General features: G+C 34.2%; 1 protein-coding gene across 1 annotated transcript; it reads right to left on the reverse strand.

The window, feature by feature from the left end:
* Nucleotides 1-1,079: 1,079 nt before the first annotated feature.
* LOC134265465 (uncharacterized) lies at nucleotides 1,080-1,745 on the reverse strand. The gene has a single exon (XM_062747668.1). The coding sequence runs from the start codon at nucleotides 1,743-1,745 to the stop codon at nucleotides 1,080-1,082; it is 666 nt and encodes a 221-aa protein (XP_062603652.1).
* Between the last annotated feature and the right edge of the window lie 18,357 nt (nucleotides 1,746-20,102).

Below are 20,102 nucleotides of genomic sequence, written 5' to 3' on the forward strand. Positions count from 1 at the left end.
TAAATTATTTTTGTCTTATTTTTATTCTATCATAATTAACAAGTCTACTTGATCATTAAAACTATGAAAGTACTTTTTGTATTATACAATAAATTAGCTAGCATTATTTTCTTTTAACTAATGCCCAGAGAAACGCCAAAAGTTTAAATCTTGGAACCACAATAAAAAAAATCAAAACTACTAATTTGTTTACCTGGTTAACACCAGGAGCAGACAGAATTAATGCATTTTAACTATATTATGAATAGAGTCCTACCCTTACAGTAGAACATCTGACTTAGGAGTCACAATTCTGCAAGAAGTACTCTTGTTCATCATATCTATACACCAAGTTTGTTTAGATAATACTCAAAAGTAGATAAGGGTTTTTTTAAAATTGCTTTTCCACTGTATAATCAGTAGAGGCCCCCCTCCCAACCCTCGGACCACGAATTTCAAAATTGGGCATAACCCTCCTTGTGCATTACAACCATGCACTTATATTGTTTAAATAATACCCAATAGCAGAGAAGAAGATTTTCAAAGAATTCATGTATTTTCACCAAATAATCAGGGGACATGGAATTCACAATTTTGGCAAAAGCATCGGTGATTATCATAACCATGCATTTAGTTTGTTTAAATAATACCTAGGAGCAGAGAAGATTCTCAAAGAATTTTTACTATTTAAGCCCCGCCTCTAACTCCAGAACCCCATGACCTTGGAAATTCTAAATTCTAGAAAAGGCATCTTTGTTCATTATTACCATGCACTTAGTTTGTTTGAATAAAACCCAGGAGCAGAGAAGATTTTCAAAGAATTGATGCATTTTCACTATATAATCAATATAGCCAAGCCCTAAAACCAGAACCCCCTACCCAGAAGCCATGAAATTTAATTTTTGGAAAAGGCATCAATGCTTATCATAACCATGCACTTTGTTTAATTAAATAGCCAGGTAGTACTCAGGAGCATTGTTATTATCCTTTTCGTAAAAAATCTTCCAAGTCAAATGAACTGAACAAACATGGTACATACGCATGCATGAAAAATTCTACTTTGGAATCAGTTAACAAAATGATGTTCCTATTGCCTAGATTTATGGTTTTGTGAACACATGGATTCTCTGAAGTCCATTCCCTCTGTAGTGTTGTTTCCAATTAGTTGCGAGATATGGGTATCTTATTTTCCCATACCATCGCTCACTATTATATCTAATATAGTCTTTTTCATTATCGTACGTTACTCCTATAGTCAGCGATCCCCCTCTCTGTGTAACACACCATGCCCTGGCGATTGCTATGATATCTCCCCAAGGATTAAGTCCATCGCCATATCTACCTAGTCCAGAATGTTCCACAGAACTGAATGTTACGACAGCATCAAATTTACCAAGTTTATTGTTCAAAAAAGCCTTGCTAAATTCTCTAGGAGTGAAAGTTTTAATTTGCGGATGTAGTGATTTAATTTCTCCATATTCAAGAGTAACAACTTCATTCGCGCCAGCCTCCAATACGCATGCCTCAACCCATGGATTCTCAGACCCTATGACTAAGACACGCCCACCTTTGATGCCAGGAGCATGCTGCATTCCATCTCTTAACGCGTTTGTTTCGGAACTTCCATAATTTCCTCCTAAAGCCCCTCTCTTTGCCAAAGAGACCATTTGTTCTACGCTTGCTTTTGTCCATACTGGCGTTCTAGACTTTTGGGCAAAGTATGGATTATTAAAGTAATAATCCGATACTGGCAGCCGAAAATTCATTGTAAAATCCTTGAGAAGTTTTCTTGGAATCGTTTTTGGTGCCACTTTAAAACCATGCCCTTTATCAATGTATTCATTTCTTAAGATTGCTATACAGTTTATTGGTGCCCCCCCCCCCCCCCCTCACGAAATAGGATTTTCGACTTTGTGCAACTTTTTCCCCCCTTTTTTTTTTTTGCTTGTCAAATTTTCAGGTAAGTAAAAAAATTTTTTTCTCTGGCTGCCCCCCCCCCCACTTTCAAAAACGATGCTACGCCACTGGTACATGTGTAATAATAACTTAATTTCTCTTTAATGAGCATCTGACAGCCATCTGGTGTTGTAGGGCAAATAGGTAAAACTTCAATCTCTGTATAGACTCCATTCAAGGGATGAAAATGTGGTCTTTTTATTAGAACTACTTAGTAAATGTTTTGGGGATTTAAATGTGAATCTAGATTACATGTAACTTAAACTTGTACACAAATAGGATAGAATGAAGAATATATTTCTCGATAAAATGACCAGGAAATACAATCCATCATAGAGTCAAATGCTGACTGACGTTTTTCATACTTTTATTAGGCAATAAATTACACCCTACATTGTCGACTGATTCCTGATCATGACAAGGAGCACACAACGGGTGTGACCGGTCGGCAGGGAATGCTTACTCTTCCATAGCGCCCGAACCCATCTCTGATGTTTCAGAATTGCTGTGTGCTCTGCTCTTGATTTATTTGTTTTAATAATAATAATAATAATTTATTTGTCTAATTTGTCGGACGGGATAATGTTCTTTATCTCCATATATTTCATACAAATATGTATATTTTATTTTCAAGTTTCAGGCTAAATATTTTTCAATAATAGCTTACATATGGTGTTATCTATTACTACGCTCCTTGGTAAAAGCATTGAAAATCTTATTTAATTTATTGTCTTAAAATTTTGATGTAAAAAAAAAATTAAAATATTAAATAAATTATTAATAAACATGGGCGTCGGAACCAGGTTGGGTGTCTTGCCCCCCCCCCCCCCCCCGTTTTTGCAAAGGCAGACATAATATAGATGTTGAAAATTGAGGTTTACCTTTTTTTGGTTGGTTAAGCCCCCACCTCTACTTTCAATTAGACACCCCATTTTCAATTTGCTTCCGACGCCTATGACTGCATGAAAAAACAGTGAAGAAAAATGAGTTTCTGACACTGTCAAATTTCCAGTGAAAGTTATCACTATGTTAAGGACTTTCATTAGTTGTTGTGTGGTGTTCTCTTAAGAACCCTCTCTACACTGCACACTAAAGAGCTCTGATTCTAAGGTATTTAATTTTTCTGCAGTTAAGAGTGATCTGCCCTTAGATCTAAATTTAAAAATAGAAATTTACAATATTTTACTCAATTTGTAAAATTAATACTAGTATTCTTTACATTTTAAAAGGCCAAGATAAATTAACTGAACGTGTTATTTACATGTATTTTCTCTATTAAAGTAATTAACAGTGATTCTATTCACTGATGTAGGTCGCTCGCGTGGCGCAGTGGTTAGAGCGTCTGCTCTAGACTCGAGAAGTGAGGAGTCAATCCTTACGTCGCGGGTTCGAATCCCACTGTGGGGCGTGGAGACCGGTCCATCGGATGAGACCGTATAAACCGAGGTCCCGTGTCGCAGTAGGTGTAGGCACGATTAAGATCCCTCTTCGCGAGTGCCGAGTAAAGGACAAAATTTGCAGCTCTCCACCAGCAAGTGGTGGCGTCTCCATATTAGTGAAAAATTCTCGAGAAGGGACGTTAAACAATGTACAACCAATCATATTCACTGATATTGTGCTGTCTTCGAACAATTATCCCGGGGGTAAATGCCACGCAACATACAGTAACCAGAAGTCTCTGTCGAGACTGTAGCTCTACTGGTTTGTACTTATAACAAAGGATGAGAAAAGAAGTCATTGCCATCAGACCAAAACTGTAGAAGGAATAGCGTTTTAAAGGAATTTCACAGACATTTCTATTTTTAGTAACAATGGCAACACTGTTCATCGAAATTAAAAACCGATGCACTACTTTATGTATCTTAGTGTAGTCTACTTGTGTGCCAAGTTATATTGAAATCAGACCAAAACTGTACAAGGAGTACGTTTTAAAGGAATTTCACAGAAAATTCTCTTTTTAGTAACCATGGCAATACTGTTCATCGAAATCAAAACCCTATGCACTTTCCTCTGTATCTTTGTGTAGTCTACTTGTGTGCCAAGTTATATTGGAATCAGACCAAAACTGTACAAGGAGTAGCGTTTTAAAGGAATTTCACAGAAAATTCTACTCTTAGTAACCATGGCAACACCGTTCATCGAAATCAAAAACCGATGCACTATTTTATATATCTTAGTATAGTCTACTTGCGTGCCAAGTAATACTGAAATCAGACTAAAACTGTAGGAGGAGTAGCGTTTTGAAAAATTGCTTACAGACAGACTTGGAATTGTTTGTCCTGTAATCGTATTTACTTTGCAAACTGTATTAATTTTTACACGGTTTGGAAATATTCAGAGACAGAAAACGATTAATAATTTCGCACTGTAGGTCAAGTCTAACTTTTTTTGAAAGTTGGCTATCATGCTTATTGACTTAGTTGACACCTTTTTCCAATGGAACAACTGTGTTTCGTTGAATTCTAAATGTTTTGTTTTATTAAGGTATTTCCATCCACCTATGATGTCAATAGATTTTTATAAAAAATGTTATTAATTAAAATTCATACCCAATAGAACAATAAGAATACTCTCAATTGGTGTAATGATAAATATCTTTAAATAAAAGAATTCAAAAAATGTATATTTTCTTTATTTAATCAATTATTCAGACTAAAAAGATGTTGACAAGGGCAATAACTCCTTCTCAGAGATCTTCTTTCAGCCATTTTCTTTAATGAACATCTAACGTATAATAGTTTCCCAGAAAATTACAATTCAAAAGTATCTGATAAGTAGCAAGTACTGCACATCCAGCATCAGAATTATGCGTTTAAACCAGTTTTAACATATTTTTTGTAATATTATTTACAAAAAAATGTACGATTTTTCTTTATGTTGACATATACGTCTATTAATATATGTCTCCCATCTTAATTCATATGGCAACCTAGATACATTTTTGCAGTAAAAGTTAAATTTGAACTAAATCTTTTGAGAATACGTGCAGTTTTTGTACTTTTGAACCATTAAAATTGTGAGGAAGACCTTAAATGCTTCCATATAATTATCGCTAAACATGACTTTGCTTTTCTTGAGATTTAAAAACCAGAAGTCTCTGTCAAGACTGTAGCTCTACTGGTTTGTACTTACCGGTATAATAAAGAAAAGAAAAGTAGCAGTTGGGACTTAAAACTTTACAAAAGCAATCAATAGAATAATGATCCTTGAATAATTCTCTTTTTGAGGCAAGATTGCAATAAGACTACAGCTGTAGGAGTAGCTTTTAATGAAATATTACTGAATTTTCAATTTAAATTACTATGGAAACATATATTATCAAAATCAAAAACACAAAATTATTAATTATGTATCTCAGTGTAGTCTGTTTGCATGCCAAATTATGTTATAATCAGACTCAAACTGTATTTGGAGTAGCATTTCAAAAGTATTTCACAGATATTTTTATTTTTAGTAACCAAGGCAACACCATTAATCAAAAACCAATACACAGAATTATGTATCTTAGTGTAGTCTACTTGTGTGCCAAGTTATATTGAAATCACATCAAAACTGTAGGAGAAGTAGCATTTTGTATGTATTTCAAAAAAAATTCTATTTTTAGTAACAACGGCAACACCGTTCATTGAAATCAAAAACCGATAAATAGAATTATGAATCTTAGTGTAGTCTACTTGTGAACAAAGTTATATTGAATTCAGATCAAAACTGTAAGAGGAATAGCATTTTGAATGTATTTTTAAAAAATTCTATTTTTAGTAACGACAGCAACACTGTTCATTGAAATCAAAAACCGATATATAGAATTATGTGTCCAAGTGTAGTCTACTTGTGTGCCAAGTTACATTGAATTCAGATCAAAATTGTAAGAGAAGTAGCATTTTGAATGTATTTTTTTTTTTAAATTCTATTTTTAGTAACAAGGCAACACCGTTCTATGTATCTTAGTGTAGTCTACTTGTGTGCCAAGTTATATTGAATTCAGATCAAAACTGTAGGGGAAGTAGCATTTTGAATGATTTTCACATAAATTTCTGTTTTTGGTAACAACGGCAACACCGTTCATTGAAATCAAAAACCGATACACAGAATTATGTATCTTAGTGTAATTTTACTTGTGTGCATAGTTATATTGAAATCAGACCAAAACTGTAGGAGGAGTAGCAATTTGAAAAAAATTGTTTACAGACAGACGGACGGACGCCGGACGCATTACTATTGCATAAGCTCTTCTGGTCTCTGACCAGTAGAGCTAAAAATTACTTTATATAATTTCTGTGTAAAACTTTGATTCCCCACTGTAGCCCCACTCTGACCCGTACAATTTGAACAAATTTTGAATAAACACTACCTGAGGATGATTCTACATGAGTTTCATCTTTCCTGCCCTAGTGGTTCTTGTTAAGATTTTTATTCCTATATATTCCCATGTAAAACTTTCATCGGCCATTGTGGCCCAAACCTACCCCGGGGTTCATGACTAAAAAAAACTCCTTAATTAAGGAGTTACTAAAAATACAAATTTCTGTGAAATGCTTTCAAAATGCTACTCCTCCTACAGTTTTGGTCTGATTTCAATATAACTTTGGACCAAATAGACTATACTAAGATGCATAATTCTGTGCATCGGTTTTTGATTTCGATGAACGGTGTTGCCGTGGTTACTAAAAATAGAAATTTCTGTGAAATGCTTTCAGAATGCTACTCCTCCTACAGTTTTGGTCCGATTTCAATATAACTTTGCACACAAGTAGACTCCACTAGGATACACAATTTGGTGAATTGGTTTTCGATTTTTATGAACGATGTTGCCATGATTACCAAACATAGAACTTTCTTCTTCTTCTTCCCTTTATGGAGTGAACTCAAAAGTTGAGTGTCGATACTCCAGTAATTCTGTGGTGAACAGTTAAAAACCTATGCACATTCGTGTTAAACGGGGTAAAAAGTTAAAAGTGGACAATTTAGTGGTGAAGGATCTCAGACACGCTGGTGGTCTGTATAGCATGTCTGAAAGTATCCACTGATGGTGAATTTCCAATTGTGGCTGGTATCTTGTTCCATGCTATGATAGTTGCTGGTATGAACGAGTATCTCGGGTGCTGATTTGGCGGTTGTTGTTCCGTAGAACCACGAGTTCTGCTGGTGGTGATATGCAGGTCCAGTCCAAAGACTATTTCTACCTACGTAGCTATTAATAGCTACCTAGGTATTTAAAGCTACCAAAAGTAGGTACTTTTACCTACTTTTTACCTGTATTTAAAAATAGAAATAATGATAATAAAGGCGCATCTTTAAAACCGGTCAGACTTGTTGTTTATAATGTTGTGCACTTCCGAGGCAAAATTTGGGGGACATAGTCGTGAACTTTAAAAGGGCGTAGAGAAAATGTATGAAGAACAATCCCTAAAGTATATACCCATGGCTCCTTGAAGGTACGTTTTTAGAAAAAAACATAATTGCAAGAAATATTAGTCTTTTTACCACTTACCTTCCTTCCTAAGCTCTCAGAAAATTGAACTGGATGTAGTCAATAGTGCATAATTGATAAGTTAGGATGCGGATGAGATTGCATTCTCCGGTTTCTGTGCAATAAGTACGATAACACGTACGGGTCATAAAGGGTGCTTTAAAAATCTCTGAAAAAATGAGAGCGAACTCTCTTTTTTAACTTTATTCAATTTTTGGTGTACAAAACAATTATAAACAATGTAATAACATATAATTATGTTCCCCAAACGGAGTTTGGGAACATATTGTTTTTACTCGGTTTCTTATTATTATGTTCCCCAAACGAAGTTGGGGAACATATTGTTTTTACTCTGTTTCTTATTAAGTCTTCCGTTCACAACGGAAGACTTATAGTGTTTGTATTGTTTCTTTTTATTATTATTATTATTATTATTATTATTATTATTCCTCCCAAATTTTGTGAGCGCGATTACTCAGAGATGGCTGGATAGATTTTTAAAATTTTTCTCATGTAAGTAGGTTGATATATGAATTTTATATAAAATTCCGTTTTTTGAAAAATTCACTTCCGGTCCGAAGTTATGGCCGATTTTCGAATTTTAAAATGGACTTTTGTCCGGCAGTTTTCTCGGAAACGGTTTAAGGTAAAGATATGAAATTTACAGGAGTATTAGATCATGATATTCTATTTGTTTTGAAGTTGTTTTTGTGTGTTTCCAGTACTTCCTGTCCGAACCGGAAGTGAATTTGTTTTTGGTCAATTTTTGATTTTTTTGTTTTAAGATATTTTTTCAAGATATTCTTATGTAAAACAGACATATATCTACAAATACTAAATATGTCATTTGTTTTTATATCAGATTCCGCATTTTGTATATTTTCGGTACCGAAATTTTCTCTATTTACGTAGTATGTATAAGGTGGGCAAAGAAAGATAACTCTGACCTGTGAATGAGAATAGAACTTTCGAGATAAAGGCGGAAATTAGTATTGATGACGTTAAAGATATATATACGCTCTCTACATCAACATATTTACACATTCAATATTCTCTTTTTTGCATGTTTCTTAATTCACTATATGCATATTAATTTAAATTTGGCTCTCCAGATCAACATATTTACACATTCAATATTCTCTCTTTTGCATGTGACTTAATTCACTATATGCATTTTAATTTAAATTTGGCTGTGTTGTGTTCGTCTGTATATTGAAAGTTTTTGATTTACAAATTTATATCTAAAAAAATATCCGTTCTGTGTCAACTAAACACTTTGAAGAAAATTATATTGTATGCAGTATACATTACAGTGATGTATATACAAATCATTCTACAAAAATACTAAACATATTATTTATTCAATCGATTCTGCATTTTGGAGATTTAGGAAAGTTCCGTCAATAAATTCATTTTCTCTATTTACGTAGTGACAATGAGCAAAGATGGATAACTCTGACTTGTAAGTGGGAATAGAACATTCTAGATAAAGGCGCGGAGGTAGTATCTATAATGACGCAGACGTCTATATCGACACTTTTCACATAAAAAAAATAATTAGACTTCGAGTTTCCATATCCACTTCTGCATGAAAGATTACGTTGGTTACTGCTTTCAGTATATGCATGGTTTAAAGTTGTCAGCGTAGTGTAAATCTGTAATGTCTGTTTAATATGATTATATTTAAAAAAAATATTCTTAATTCATTCTCTAATTTGAATGCGAAATTATCCCGGAATCCGAATTTTATTTTAGATTCTAAAATATTATATTTACTCAAAAGGGAATTGAGAGATAGAAGAGTAGGTGTAAAACCTTTAGAAATAAATTGATATCTGAAACTTAAAAGAAAAAAAAATCAATGTCTAGATTGGATTTGGTTTTAACACGTATATTTCATTGATTAAAAGTCTTATCGTGTTTTTTATTTTACATGATCTATACTTTTATATACCCGAGAAGTTATTAAAGATGAGAAAAAGCTATTCTTGGATATTTGTGAAATACAAAAACTCAAAGGGTTAACATTATGTGAAAGTCACGCGTTTCTGTGTGAAATAATGCAACGCTAAAAACATGATACAAAAACATCTGCAAAGGTCTGTTGATAGGTTAGATAAAGTATACGAATGAACACAGTTTTATGCAATGCTATATTTATATATGTATGTACACGCAACCTTAAGTATTTTCCTTTTAATTCATAAAAAATAAAATTACCGAGTATGTAATTCTTTTGAAGCCCCCCCCCCCCCTCTTGATTTTAATCGGAGACATTATTGCAACCGTAGGCCTTTGAATTATAAATTCGCTACACAATTAAATCTGGAACATTTGGTCATAATTACCATTAACATGAATACAGAATTCATATTCTTTAATAGTAGATTTTTCATTACGCAAGATACTGAAATTAACATGTCTGAGAGAGAGAGAGAAAGAAAGAAAGAGAGAGAGAGAGAGAAAGAGAGAGAGAGAGAGAGAGAGAGAGATTCCCTTTTAATCCTGATTATCCTATCCATTTACATAGACAAAAAATCAGTTCTATATCAGTTGTACTTGTACCCATTCTTAATTAAATATTTTCTGATTTCATATTCCGTCATAGTCACTCTCTGTATATTTTTTCTGCTTAAAAAATATTACACTAAGTGCACATGTATTGACCTGTCAATCAAAATCACCGGACGCTGTATGCATTGCAATAAAGTTGTTCGAAATGATTTTTATCAATTAAGTATGATCTTTAAGAAAATCTGTTGCAACAAATTTTAGAAATGAAAAATAAAATAAAACATGGCTAGAGCATCATATATCTGTATTATGGACTTCAGTTGTGGGACGTGGAGACCGGTCCGTCAGATGAGATCATTTAAATCGAGGTCCCGTTTGTCAGATGGTACTGACTCAAAAAGATTCCTAACTGCTCAATGGCGATTAGAGCCAAATAATAGGACAACATTTTGTAGTCTCCACCGGCTAGTGGAGGCTTCTCCATGTGAAAAATTCTCGAGAGGGACATTAAACAACATATAATCAATTAATCGATTGCTGAATAATTCCTGTAGTTGAATAATCTTTCTGCTGACAAATCTCGATAGTATTACTGTAAAAATCAACGACTTTACGTTTAATGTGGTACTTACTTAGTTCATGACATTTTTATAACACCATCACAATTGTGCCAGAACATAAACACAGTGAAGTTTATGAGAGTACGGTGTTCGTTCGTCCGTTGGTTTGTCTATGATACACGTGTAGCTCTTATGAGTGCCAAAATGCATAAGAACAAGATTGGTCATGAAAATCAAAGTACCTTAAGTACTGAAAGACCTTTTTCAGTTTTTTTCCTTTCAGAGTACATATGATATCTATGTTTTTTGCAGAGAAAAAAGCAAATTCTAACAGATTTAGAAGAACGGAAGACTTATTTGTTGCCATTGCAACAAGATTCTAGTTATTATTATTATTATTATTATGTCGCCCCGAACGAAGTCGGGGACGACATATTGATATTGTACGCATGTTTTTTTTATCCAGGCTGTTTCTCGGAGATGGCTGGGAAGATCTTCCTGAAACTTTCCTTAAAGGACGATCACTGGTTGTAGTTGTGCAGTGAGGTCGTTCAGTTCCAATATGTCTACCGTTGCCATGGAAACCTGTAAAAAGCGACAAATTTTGTCCGAGAGTGTTCTCTCTGGTCCCTTAAACGTTCGTCATGAAACTTTTCTTATTTTAATGACTAGTATCTGTAGTTCTGCAACTCGTATTTAAAATTTTCATATAATCGATTATTGCCATGGAAACCAGGTGAAAGTTAAAATTCTTTAATTTCGATTTTCTCAATAACTACTCAGGCAATCGTTTTCAAACTTTCAATGTTTATTCCTTGCAATGTGTCAAAGTGATTTCTACTTTCAAAATAATTGTAATGAGTCGCTCACGGTTGCCATAGAAACGAAACAGAAAAAAAAGATTCAGATGTACACATGTGTTCTCCAAGGTCTAGGTCAAAGGGTCAAAGTTCGTCGTATCCAATAAAAGTTCTTTTCACAAGGATTACATATTTGAAATACGAAAGCCCTAGTACTTACCGTTCAAACGTTATGGCTATTTACTATGTTCAAGACGACCCCCCCCCTTTTTTTTTGAAGCACACAGCCAAGTAGAATACACAGATATAACATATACAACTTACAAGTAACTTTTTAAAATCTTCATTCATAAAATTCAGTTCCGGTCATGTGATATTTTGCCATCATTCATTCTCCTTCTGTTTTGTCTCTTGAATTTATAAATATTTTATTTTATCTATATAAAAAAAAATAACGATTGTCAGCTGCATTTATTATCATTTCGCGTTTTCTTGTATATCTATCACTTGTATATTATTCATTTCATTAGATAGTGCAAGTATAAATTAAAAAATTGGTACGTCATTTCCATAGTTTTTATTCATTCATAAATTCTTTGATCCGCTCCTGATGGTTCGCAAAGCCTTGATCACCACTGTATACAAAACATTCATCTCGCCGAAAATGTTCATGATTCCGCTAAACTGAGAAAGTTCACACATGATTTATTATCTCATAACACACATCAGCTCTCTGCAATGCAGAAATGCTCGAATTGAAGGGGAAAATTCAGGAGTTATTGATGAGAAAAATTCAGGAGTTATTATGTCGCCCCGAACGAAGTCGGGGACGACATATTGATATTGTACGCATGTTTTTTTTATCCAGGCTGTTTCTCGGAGATGGCTGGGAAGATCTTCCTGAAACTTTCCTTAAAGGACGATCACTGGTTGTAGTTGTGCAGTGAGGTCGTTCAGTTCCAATATGTCTACCGTTGCCATGGAAACCTGTAAAAAGCGACAAATTTTGTCCGAGAGTGTTCTCTCTGGTCCCTTAAACGTTCGTCATGAAACTTTTCTTATTTTAATGATTAGTATCTGTAGTTCTGCAACTCGTATTTAAAATTTTCATATAATCGATTATTGCCATGGAAACCAGGTGAAAGTTAAAATTCTTTAATTTCGATTTTCTCAATAACTACTCAGGCAATCGTTTTCAAACTTTCAATGTTTATTCCTTGCAATGTGTCAAAGTGATTTCTACTTTCAAAATAATTGTAATGAGTCGCTCACGGTTGCCATAGAAACGAAACAGAAAAAAAGATTCAGATGTACACATGTGTTCTCCAAGGTCTAGGTCAAAGGGTCAAAGTTCGTCGTATCCAATAAAAGTTCTTTTCACAAGGATTACATATTTGAAATACGAAAGCCCTAGTACTTACCGTTCAAACGTTATGGCTATTTACTATGTTCAAGACGACCCCCCCCCTTTTTTTTTGAAGCACACAGCCAAGTAGAATACACAGATATAACATATACAACTTACAAGTAACTTTTTAAAATCTTCATTCATAAAATTCAGTTCCGGTCATGTGATATTTTGCCATCATTCATTCTCCTTCTGTTTTGTCTCTTGAATTTATAAATATTTTATTTTATCTATATAAAAAAAAATAACGATTGTCAGCTGCATTTATTATCATTTCGCGTTTTCTTGTATATCTATCACTTGTATATTATTCATTTCATTAGATAGTGCAAGTATAAATTAAAAAATTGGTACGTCATTTCCATAGTTTTTATTCATTCATAAATTCTTTGATCCGCTCCTGATGGTTCGCAAAGCCTTGATCACCACTGTATACAAAACATTCATCTCGCCGAAAATGTTCATGATTCCGCTAAACTGAGAAAGTTCACACATGATTTATTATCTCATAACACACATCAGCTCTCTGCAATGCAGAAATGCTCGAATTGAAGGGGAAAATTCAGGAGTTATTGATGAGAAAAATTCAGGAGTTATTATGTCGCCCCGAACGAAGTCGGGGACGACATATTGATATTGTACGCATGTTTTTTTTATCCAGGCTGTTTCTCGGAGATGGCTGGGAAGATCTTCCTGAAACTTTCCTTAAAGGACGATCACTGGTTGTAGTTGTGCAGTGAGGTCGTTCAGTTCCAATATGTCTACCGTTGCCATGGAAACCTGTAAAAAGCGACAAATTTTGTCCGAGAGTGTTCTCTCTGGTCCCTTAAACGTTCGTCATGAAACTTTTCTTATTTTAATGATTAGTATCTGTAGTTCTGCAACTCGTATTTAAAATTTTCATATAATCGATTATTGCCATGGAAACCAGGTGAAAGTTAAAATTCTTTAATTTCGATTTTCTCAATAACTACTCAGGCAATCGTTTTCAAACTTTCAATGTTTATTCCTTGCAATGTGTCAAAGTGATTTCTACTTTCAAAATAATTGTAATGAGTCGCTCACGGTTGCCATAGAAACGAAACAGAAAAAAAGATTCAGATGTACACATGTGTTCTCCAAGGTCTAGGTCAAAGGGTCAAAGTTCGTCGTATCCAATAAAAGTTCTTTTCACAAGGATTACATATTTGAAATACGAAAGCCCTAGTACTTACCGTTCAAACGTTATGGCTATTTACTATGTTCAAGACGACCCCCCCCCCCTTTTTTTTGAAGCACACAGCCAAGTAGAATACACAGATATAACATATACAACTTACAAGTAACTTTTTAAAATCTTCATTCATAAAATTCAGTTCCGGTCATGTGATATTTTGCCATCATTCATTCTCCTTCTGTTTTGTCTCTTGAATTTATAAATATTTTATTTTATCTATATAAAAAAAAATAACGATTGTCAGCTGCATTTATTATCATTTCGCGTTTTCTTGTATATCTATCACTTGTATATTATTCATTTCATTAGATAGTGCAAGTATAAATTAAAAAATTGGTACGTCATTTCCATAGTTTTTATTCATTCATAAATTCTTTGATCCGCTCCTGATGGTTCGCAAAGCCTTGATCACCACTGTATACAAAACATTCATCTCGCCGAAAATGTTCATGATTCCGCTAAACTGAGAAAGTTCACACATGATTTATTATCTCATAACACACATCAGCTCTCTGCAATGCAGAAATGCTCGAATTGAAGGGGAAAATTCAGGAGTTATTGATGAGAAAAATTCAGGAGTTATTATGTCGCCCCGAACGAAGTCGGGGACGACATATTGATATTGTACGCATGTTTTTTTTATCCAGGCTGTTTCTCGGAGATGGCTGGGAAGATCTTCCTGAAACTTTCCTTAAAGGACGATCACTGGTTGTAGTTGTGCAGTGAGGTCGTTCAGTTCCAATATGTCTACCGTTGCCATGGAAACCTGTAAAAAGCGACAAATTTTGTCCGAGAGTGTTCTCTCTGGTCCCTTAAACGTTCGTCATGAAACTTTTCTTATTTTAATGATTAGTATCTGTAGTTCTGCAACTCGTATTTAAAATTTTCATATAATCGATTATTGCCATGGAAACCAGGTGAAAGTTAAAATTCTTTAATTTCGATTTTCTCAATAACTACTCAGGCAATCGTTTTCAAACTTTCAATGTTTATTCCTTGCAATGTGTCAAAGTGATTTCTACTTTCAAAATAATTGTAATGAGTCGCTCACGGTTGCCATAGAAACGAAACAGAAAAAAAGATTCAGATGTACACATGTGTTCTCCAAGGTCTAGGTCAAAGGGTCAAAGTTCGTCGTATCCAATAAAAGTTCTTTTCACAAGGATTACATATTTGAAATACGAAAGCCCTAGTACTTACCGTTCAAACGTTATGGCTATTTACTATGTTCAAGACGACCCCCCCCCCTTTTTTTTTGAAGCACACAGCCAAGTAGAATACACAGATATAACATATACAACTTACAAGTAACTTTTTAAAATCTTCATTCATAAAATTCAGTTCCGGTCATGTGATATTTTGCCATCATTCATTCTCCTTCTGTTTTGTCTCTTGAATTTATAAATATTTTATTTTATCTATATAAAAAAAAATAACGATTGTCAGCTGCATTTATTATCATTTCGCGTTTTCTTGTATATCTATCACTTGTATATTATTCATTTCATTAGATAGTGCAAGTATAAATTAAAAAATTGGTACGTCATTTCCATAGTTTTTATTCATTCATAAATTCTTTGATCCGCTCCTGATGGTTCGCAAAGCCTTGATCACCACTGTATACAAAACATTCATCTCGCCGAAAATGTTCATGATTCCGCTAAACTGAGAAAGTTCACACATGATTTATTATCTCATAACACACATCAGCTCTCTGCAATGCAGAAATGCTCGAATTGAAGGGGAAAATTCAGGAGTTATTGATGAGAAAAATTCAGGAGTTATTATGTCGCCCCGAACGAAGTCGGGGACGACATATTGATATTGTACGCATGTTTTTTTTATCCAGGCTGTTTCTCGGAGATGGCTGGGAAGATCTTCCTGAAACTTTCCTTAAAGGACGATCACTGGTTGTAGTTGTGCAGTGAGGTCGTTCAGTTCCAATATGTCTACCGTTGCCATGGAAACCTGTAAAAAGCGACAAATTTTGTCCGAGAGTGTTCTCTCTGGTCCCTTAAACGTTCGTCATGAAACTTTTCTTATTTTAATGATTAGTATCTGTAGTTCTGCAACTCGTATTTAAAATTTTCATATAATCGATTATTGCCATGGAAACCAGGTGAAAGTTAAAATTCTTTAATTTCGATTTTCTCAATAACTACTCAGGCAATCGTTTTCAAACTTTCAATGTTTATTCCTTGCAATGTGTCAAAGTGATTTCTACTTTCAAAATAATTGTAATGAGTCGCTCACGGTTGCCATAGAAACGAAACAGAAAAAAAGATTCAGATGTACACATGTGTTCTCCAAGGTCTAGGTCAAAGGGTCAAAGTTCGTCGTATCCAATAAAAGTTCTTTTCACAAGGATTACATATTTGAAATACGAAAGCCCTAGTACTTACCGTTCAAACGTTATGGCTATTTACTATGTTCAAGACGACCCCCCCCCCCTTTTTTTTTGAAGCACACAGCCAAGTAGAATACACAGATATAACATATACAACTTACAAGTAACTTTTTAAAATCTTCATTCATAAAATTCAGTTCCGGTCATGTGATATTTTGCCATCATTCATTCTCCTTCTGTTTTGTCTCTTGAATTTATAAATATTTTATTTTATCTATATAAAAAAAAATAACGATTGTCAGCTGCATTTATTATCATTTCGCGTTTTCTTGTATATCTATCACTTGTATATTATTCATTTCATTAGATAGTGCAAGTATAAATTAAAAAATTGGTACGTCATTTCCATAGTTTTTATTCATTCATAAATTCTTTGATCCGCTCCTGATGGTTCGCAAAGCCTTGATCACCACTGTATACAAAACATTCATCTCGCCGAAAATGTTCATGATTCCGCTAAACTGAGAAAGTTCACACATGATTTATTATCTCATAACACACATCAGCTCTCTGCAATGCAGAAATGCTCGAATTGAAGGGGAAAATTCAGGAGTTATTGATGAGAAAAATTCAGGAGTTATTATGTCGCCCCGAACGAAGTCGGGGACGACATATTGATATTGTACGCATGTTTTTTTTATCCAGGCTGTTTCTCGGAGATGGCTGGGAAGATCTTCCTGAAACTTTCCTTAAAGGACGATCACTGGTTGTAGTTGTGCAGTGAGGTCGTTCAGTTCCAATATGTCTACCGTTGCCATGGAAACCTGTAAAAAGCGACAAATTTTGTCCGAGAGTGTTCTCTCTGGTCCCTTAAACGTTCGTCATGAAACTTTTCTTATTTTAATGATTAGTATCTGTAGTTCTGCAACTCGTATTTAAAATTTTCATATAATCGATTATTGCCATGGAAACCAGGTGAAAGTTAAAATTCTTTAATTTCGATTTTCTCAATAACTACTCAGGCAATCGTTTTCAAACTTTCAATGTTTATTCCTTGCAATGTGTCAAAGTGATTTCTACTTTCAAAATAATTGTAATGAGTCGCTCACGGTTGCCATAGAAACGAAACAGAAAAAAAGATTCAGATGTACACATGTGTTCTCCAAGGTCTAGGTCAAAGGGTCAAAGTTCGTCGTATCCAATAAAAGTTCTTTTCACAAGGATTACATATTTGAAATACGAAAGCCCTAGTACTTACCGTTCAAACGTTATGGCTATTTACTATGTTCAAGACGACCCCCCCCCCCTTTTTTTTTGAAGCACACAGCCAAGTAGAATACACAGATATAACATATACAACTTACAAGTAACTTTTTAAAATCTTCATTCATAAAATTCAGTTCCGGTCATGTGATATTTTGCCATCATTCATTCTCCTTCTGTTTTGTCTCTTGAATTTATAAATATTTTATTTTATCTATATAAAAAAAAATAACGATTGTCAGCTGCATTTATTATCATTTCGCGTTTTCTTGTATATCTATCACTTGTATATTATTCATTTCATTAGATAGTGCAAGTATAAATTAAAAAATTGGTACGTCATTTCCATAGTTTTTATTCATTCATAAATTCTTTGATCCGCTCCTGATGGTTCGCAAAGCCTTGATCACCACTGTATACAAAACATTCATCTCGCCGAAAATGTTCATGATTCCGCTAAACTGAGAAAGTTCACACATGATTTATTATCTCATAACACACATCAGCTCTCTGCAATGCAGAAATGCTCGAATTGAAGGGGAAAATTCAGGAGTTATTGATGAGAAAAATTCAGGAGTTATTATGTCGCCCCGAACGAAGTCGGGGACGACATATTGATATTGTACGCATGTTTTTTTTATCCAGGCTGTTTCTCGGAGATGGCTGGGAAGATCTTCCTGAAACTTTCCTTAAAGGACGATCACTGGTTGTAGTTGTGCAGTGAGGTCGTTCAGTTCCAATATGTCTACCGTTGCCATGGAAACCTGTAAAAAGCGACAAATTTTGTCCGAGAGTGTTCTCTCTGGTCCCTTAAACGTTCGTCATGAAACTTTTCTTATTTTAATGATTAGTATCTGTAGTTCTGCAACTCGTATTTAAAATTTTCATATAATCGATTATTGCCATGGAAACCAGGTGAAAGTTAAAATTCTTTAATTTCGATTTTCTCAATAACTACTCAGGCAATCGTTTTCAAACTTTCAATGTTTATTCCTTGCAATGTGTCAAAGTGATTTCTACTTTCAAAATAATTGTAATGAGTCGCTCACGGTTGCCATAGAAACGAAACAGAAAAAAAGATTCAGATGTACACATGTGTTCTCCAAGGTCTAGGTCAAAGGGTCAAAGTTCGTCGTATCCAATAAAAGTTCTTTTCACAAGGATTACATATTTGAAATACGAAAGCCCTAGTACTTACCGTTCAAACGTTATGGCTATTTACTATGTTCAAGACGACCCCCCCCCCCTTTTTTTTTTGAAGCACAGAGCCAAGTAGAATACACAGATATAACATATACAACTTACAAGTAACTTTTTAAAATCTTCATTCATAAAATTCAGTTCCGGTCATGTGATATTTTGCCATCATTCATTCTCCTTCTGTTTTGTCTCTTGAATTTATAAATATTTTATTTTATCTATATAAAAAAAATAACGATTGTCAGCTGCATTTATTATCATTTCGCGTTTTCTTGTATATCTATCACTTGTATATTATTCATTTCATTAGATAGTGCAAGTATAAATTAAAAAATTGGTACGTCATTTCCATAGTTTTTATTCATTCATAAATTCTTTGATCCGCTCCTGATGGTTCGCAAAGCCTTGATCACCACTGTATACAAAACATTCATCTCGCCGAAAATGTTCATGATTCCGCTAAACTGAGAAAGTTCACACATGATTTATTATCTCATAACACACATCAGCTCTCTGCAATGCAGAAATGCTCGAATTGAAGGGGAAAATTCAGGAGTTATTGATGAGAAAAATTCAGGAGTTATTATGTCGCCCCGAACGAAGTCGGGGACGACATATTGATATTGTACGCATGTTTTTTTTATCCAGGCTGTTTCTCGGAGATGGCTGGGAAGATCTTCCTGAAACTTTCCTTAAAGGACGATCACTGGTTGTAGTTGTGCAGTGAGGTCGTTCAGTTCCAATATGTCTACCGTTGCCATGGAAACCTGTAAAAAGCGACAAATTTTGTCCGAGAGTGTTCTCTCTGGTCCCTTAAACGTTCGTCATGAAACTTTTCTTATTTTAATGATTAGTATCTGTAGTTCTGCAACTCGTATTTAAAATTTTCATATAATCGATTATTGCCATGGAAACCAGGTGAAAGTTAAAATTCTTTAATTTCGATTTTCTCAATAACTACTCAGGCAATCGTTTTCAAACTTTCAATGTTTATTCCTTGCAATGTGTCAAAGTGATTTCTACTTTCAAAATAATTGTAATGAGTCGCTCACGGTTGCCATAGAAACGAAACAGAAAAAAAGATTCAGATGTACACATGTGTTCTCCAAGGTCTAGGTCAAAGGGTCAAAGTTCGTCGTATCCAATAAAAGTTCTTTTCACAAGGATTACATATTTGAAATACGAAAGCCCTAGTACTTACCGTTCAAACGTTATGGCTATTTACTATGTTCAAGACGACCCCCCCCTTTTTTTTTGAAGCACACAGCCAAGTAGAATACACAGATATAACATATACAACTTACAAGTAACTTTTTAAAATCTTCATTCATAAAATTCAGTTCCGGTCATGTGATATTTTGCCATCATTCATTCTCCTTCTGTTTTGTC

Source organism: Saccostrea cucullata, unplaced genomic scaffold, assembly GCF_032062105.1.
Source record: "Saccostrea cucullata isolate Sc308-1 unplaced genomic scaffold, CSIRO_AGI_Scuc_v1 ctg9313, whole genome shotgun sequence".
Classification (NCBI taxonomy): domain Eukaryota; kingdom Metazoa; phylum Mollusca; class Bivalvia; order Ostreida; family Ostreidae; genus Saccostrea; species Saccostrea cuccullata.